Source organism: Sceloporus undulatus, chromosome 1 (assembly GCF_019175285.1).
Source record: "Sceloporus undulatus isolate JIND9_A2432 ecotype Alabama chromosome 1, SceUnd_v1.1, whole genome shotgun sequence".
NCBI lineage: Eukaryota > Metazoa > Chordata > Lepidosauria > Squamata > Phrynosomatidae > Sceloporus > Sceloporus undulatus.
The window spans coordinates 333,262,740-333,266,851 of NC_056522.1; the positions used below are offsets into that span (position 1 = coordinate 333,262,740).

Here is a 4,112-nt window from a genome sequence, read left to right on the forward strand (position 1 = left end):
TATTATTATTATTATTATTATTATTATTATTATTATTATTATTATTATTATTCCTTCATCCAAGTCATTGATAAAGGTGTTGGCCCAGGACAAAACCCTGTGATACCCCACTGGGCACTCTCCAAGATGAAGAGAAGCCATTGCTGAGCACTCTTTGGTTTCAGCCAGTCAGGCAATTGCGATCCACCTAACAGTTGTATTATCTAGCCCACATTTTACAAGCTTGTTTTCAAGAATATCATGCGAAACTTTATCAAAGGCCTTACTGAAATCAAGATACACTATATCCACAACATTCCCTTCATCTACCAAGCTGGTAATTTTATCAAAGAAAAAGATAAGATTTGTCTGCCTTGACTTGTTTTTCTGAAACCTATGTTGACTTTTTGTGATTATGAATTGCCTTCTAGATGTTCACAGACTCTCTATTTAATGATCTGCTCTAGAATCTTTCCTGGTATTGATATCAGACAAACTGTGTGGTAAATACTGGGATCCTCTTTTTCCCCCTTTTTGAAGATGGGGACAACGTTTGCCCTCCTCCAGTCTGCTGGGATATCTCCTGTTCTCCAGGAGTTCTCAAAGATTATTGCCAATGGCTCTGAGATTACATTTGCCAATTCTTTTAATACCCTTGGATGTAGTGCATCTGGTCCCAGAGACTTAAATTCATTAGGCCTGTATTACCTCTTTACTTATAATGTGCTGCATTTCCCCTATTGTGTTCTTTGCTCCATTTGTCCTAATGACACATTTTCTCATATTACATAATGATTTAATTCCTACTTCCCACTATATACTTCTTCTGCCTATTCTTTTTCACAAATATGCATATTTTGTAGTTTTTTAGGGCCAAACCTGATCACAGTGTTCAGAAAAGTATATTTTTTGTATACATCTGTTTCTGATTTTGATTAGAAATCCAGGGAGTGGATGTTATATAAATTAACATAATCATGTAACATGAATGAAGTTCTCCCCATTCTTGTTTTTATTATTATTGAAGAAAGAGTCTCATTAAATTACCTTTGTATTCTCCTGATTATAGATATGGTTGTGAAAATCCCATAAAGATGACTGTTTGGGGACTATAACTGATTAGAGTGTGCAAAATGTAAATGAGTTGGATGTTGGACCCCTTATTCCTATGACAGAACTGTGCTCATGAGGCACTCCCGTTGGACAAACTAGTTAGGCATTTTCCCCCATTTGTTCACCCCCTTGAAGTCCCCTGTTCTGTAGAGATAGGGAACATTATGGGAGGTGGCAATGGGTGAGTGCAGATTAATGGGGGAAGTACTGGACCATCCATTGGATCTCAGTTCCTCTCACTTATGAAAAGAGCCATTCTTTTAATGGAAGCACAAACAAATCTGAATCCAACCAGGAAATTTAAAAAATAAAAATAAAACTCATACTTGAACTGTTTGAGACTTTTTTCCATCTTAAAAATAAACAGCTATAATGGTCATTTTAACTAGTAGCTTAAGATAGATAAATGTTAATTATGTCTGTTTGTGAATGGTAGATAAAGTTGTCAGTGGTGCTCAATAGTTCCTAACAAGGTTTTGAAAAAATTTGGCAGCTGTGTAACAATTTTGGGAACCATAGAATTTTTTTATGCATAGAAATACAGAGTGAAATATTATAGATACCAAACTAAAATAGAAAGCTTTTGCTGGATCTCTCCCTTCAGGTCTCCTTTCTCCCCCCCCCCCCCCCCCGATTGTTTCCAGCCCATTCATCTCGCATGGAAGTGGTAGCATAAGTGTGGTCCCTTCCAACTTTATAATTCTATAAAGTCCTATATCTATATCTATGTTTTCTTTTGCCAATTGTTCATATATTTTCAGCTAAATTCCTTCCCCAGTCTGCCAATGTCCTGATAATCTATTGTCACCCCTTCTTCCCCATCCATAGAATCATTGGGTTGTAAGAGACCACAAGGACTATCAAGTCCAATACTCTCGCCATGCAGGAACATACAGCCAAAACACTCCTGCCAGATGGCTATCTAACCCCTTTTTAAAAACCTCCCAAGGAGGAGGCTCCAGCATGCTCAGAGGCAGCATATTTGACTGTCAGACAGCTCATACTGTCAGGAAGTTCCTCCTAATGTTTAAGCGGAATCTCTTTTCCTTTAGTTTAGTCTCTGGAGGAGCAGAAAGTAAGCTTGCTCCATCTTCAATATGACATCCTGTGACATGTCTATGTGACACATTTGGCAGTCTCCCAAACTGTAACAAAGGGAGTTTGGATTAGAGATCCACTCCTATGACTTTTAGGCCTCCATGAACTGAAGTCTGTTGGCAGGTGTCCAAAATATTATGTAGTCAGTTCTTCCTGCTAATTGCTGTTTCTTGACAAGGCAACATAGAAAGCAATCCAATTAACTTCCTGCTATCTCCATTCTCCCATGAGTTAACCCTAAATTATTTTTTCCCATTAGAACAAGTCTGGACATGCCCATGACAAGACACCACTCTTGGGTTACCCCACCCAGGTAGGTTGCTCTAACACTACTTCAGAGAGCGATTACTTGTCATCTTTTGACATATTGAACTAAAGAAACAGTTTCCCAAAGAAAAATAACTACATTCTCTTTCTTTATTGTTCCATGTCCTGAACAAAAGAGCTTATTTTCCAGATCAGCTGCCTATAAATGCAGAGTTGCTGCTACTGCAGTTACAAGAACTCTTCTGTTTTGGGATCTGTTCTGGATGAGTGTACATGGGTTATCAGTTGGTCTCAGTCAATGAATGCATGTCCAACCTTTCCAAAGACTCTAGTTATGGATAAACTATAGTCATGTACAGTCAATGACAGATATATCTGTAATTGCCTGCCAATCTTATTTTAGACAAATCACTCACTAGAAATAATTTCTTTATTAGACTGAAAGTCAGTGAATGCAGAAATTGTGTTCAGATCCGGGTGAATTATGCGGGGTTTTAATCTGTACAATGGTGTTACAGTGCTGTGTTTATAGTGGTTATAATGGTTTGAAAGTAGTGTGGATAGGGATTAAAAGCCAAGAGGGTGAAAACTCAGTAATCAAGATAAAGATCTCTAATATGTAGTAATTACTACCAATTTGTGATCTGAACTCTGTTGCTCTCAAGTCAGGTAAATGAACAATGTGTCAGATGATGGCATTTACCAATATATTGTGCATCTTACTGTGGCTTTGATGGGGGAAATGAAGCTAGAATAAATGCAGTTGTATACATGGGTAGATGTAGGAAACTGAAGAACAGTGGTGAGCAGTGTAATAGTCAATTACACATCCATGGTCTGTTTCTTCTTTGTAAAAGAATGTCTTCTTGGAATGGACATCTTCTCATCCTATTAACTCCATTTCCATTTTCTTCTCCAAAGTGTGCTATTCTGACTGTGAAGTGCCTACAGGAGGAATCTGGAGAGATAAAGGGAGGAAGAGAATCATTCATAACTGAGCTAAAACTGGCTGTAGCCTTATTTCTGTAAACTGGCAATGCAAAACCTGCCACTAAGAAGTTAGGTGGTCCATCCTCTCTCAGAAGAAGTCAGCCTACTGTGGAAATGGGGTGGCTAAAATAGCAGATGATCTAAAGCAGGATTGGAAAAAGTGCAGCCCACAGGCCACATGCAAGCCTCCAGGGCATGTTTGTGGCCCACAGGCCCCTCCAGAGATCAAACATTTTTTTTCAAAAAATCTGATTTTTTTAAAATCCAAAGTGCCCCAAAATAACCTCTAAGGAATATAGAGGGCATAGTCACATTCTTGGAGCCCCCTGGATTCCCATGGGGTAAAAATATGAAACTTTGTGAAATCTTCCCCAATGTTCCTTTCAAAATGTTCCAAAATGCCCTTCAGGGCCCAGGAATCCCCTGCTGACTTTTTTCTGGGAGATCAAAACTGGGTGGCAACACAGATAAAATCCCTAGCTTGCTAAAAAAAAAAGAGAGAGAGAGAGAGCAATAATCAGACTACCTAATATAAAACTGGATAAATTACTTTCTGTTCACAGGTGCCACAGATTTCTTGATATTATACACTGGTCAGTCCTGAGGCAGCTGGTGGTGGTAAAGAGAAAAACATAGGTCCCAGTTGCATACTGTGGAGATGATGG

The 4,112-nt window shown here is 38.6% G+C and overlaps 1 protein-coding gene and 1 long non-coding RNA gene across 3 annotated transcripts in view; one reads left to right on the top strand and one right to left on the bottom strand.

Annotated features, from left to right (window-relative positions):
- NPAS3 (neuronal PAS domain protein 3) overlaps positions 1-4,112 on the top strand; it is a 952,772-nt gene that overhangs the window by 227,391 nt on the left and 721,269 nt on the right. Inside the window, exon 3 of one of the 2 annotated variants that reach the window (XM_042477645.1) lies at positions 2,450-2,503. The exons of the other annotated variant lie outside the window; for it this stretch is intronic. Coding sequence (XP_042333579.1) covers positions 2,450-2,503 — 54 coding nt within the window. The remainder of the gene's footprint in view (positions 1-2,449; positions 2,504-4,112) is intronic. 2 annotated transcript variants of the gene reach the window in all.
- LOC121935783 overlaps positions 3,256-4,112 on the bottom strand; it is a 3,731-nt gene continuing 2,874 nt past the window's right edge. The window contains exon 3 of the long non-coding RNA XR_006104850.1: positions 3,256-3,402. This is a non-coding gene — a long non-coding RNA (uncharacterized LOC121935783). The remainder of the gene's footprint in view (positions 3,403-4,112) is intronic.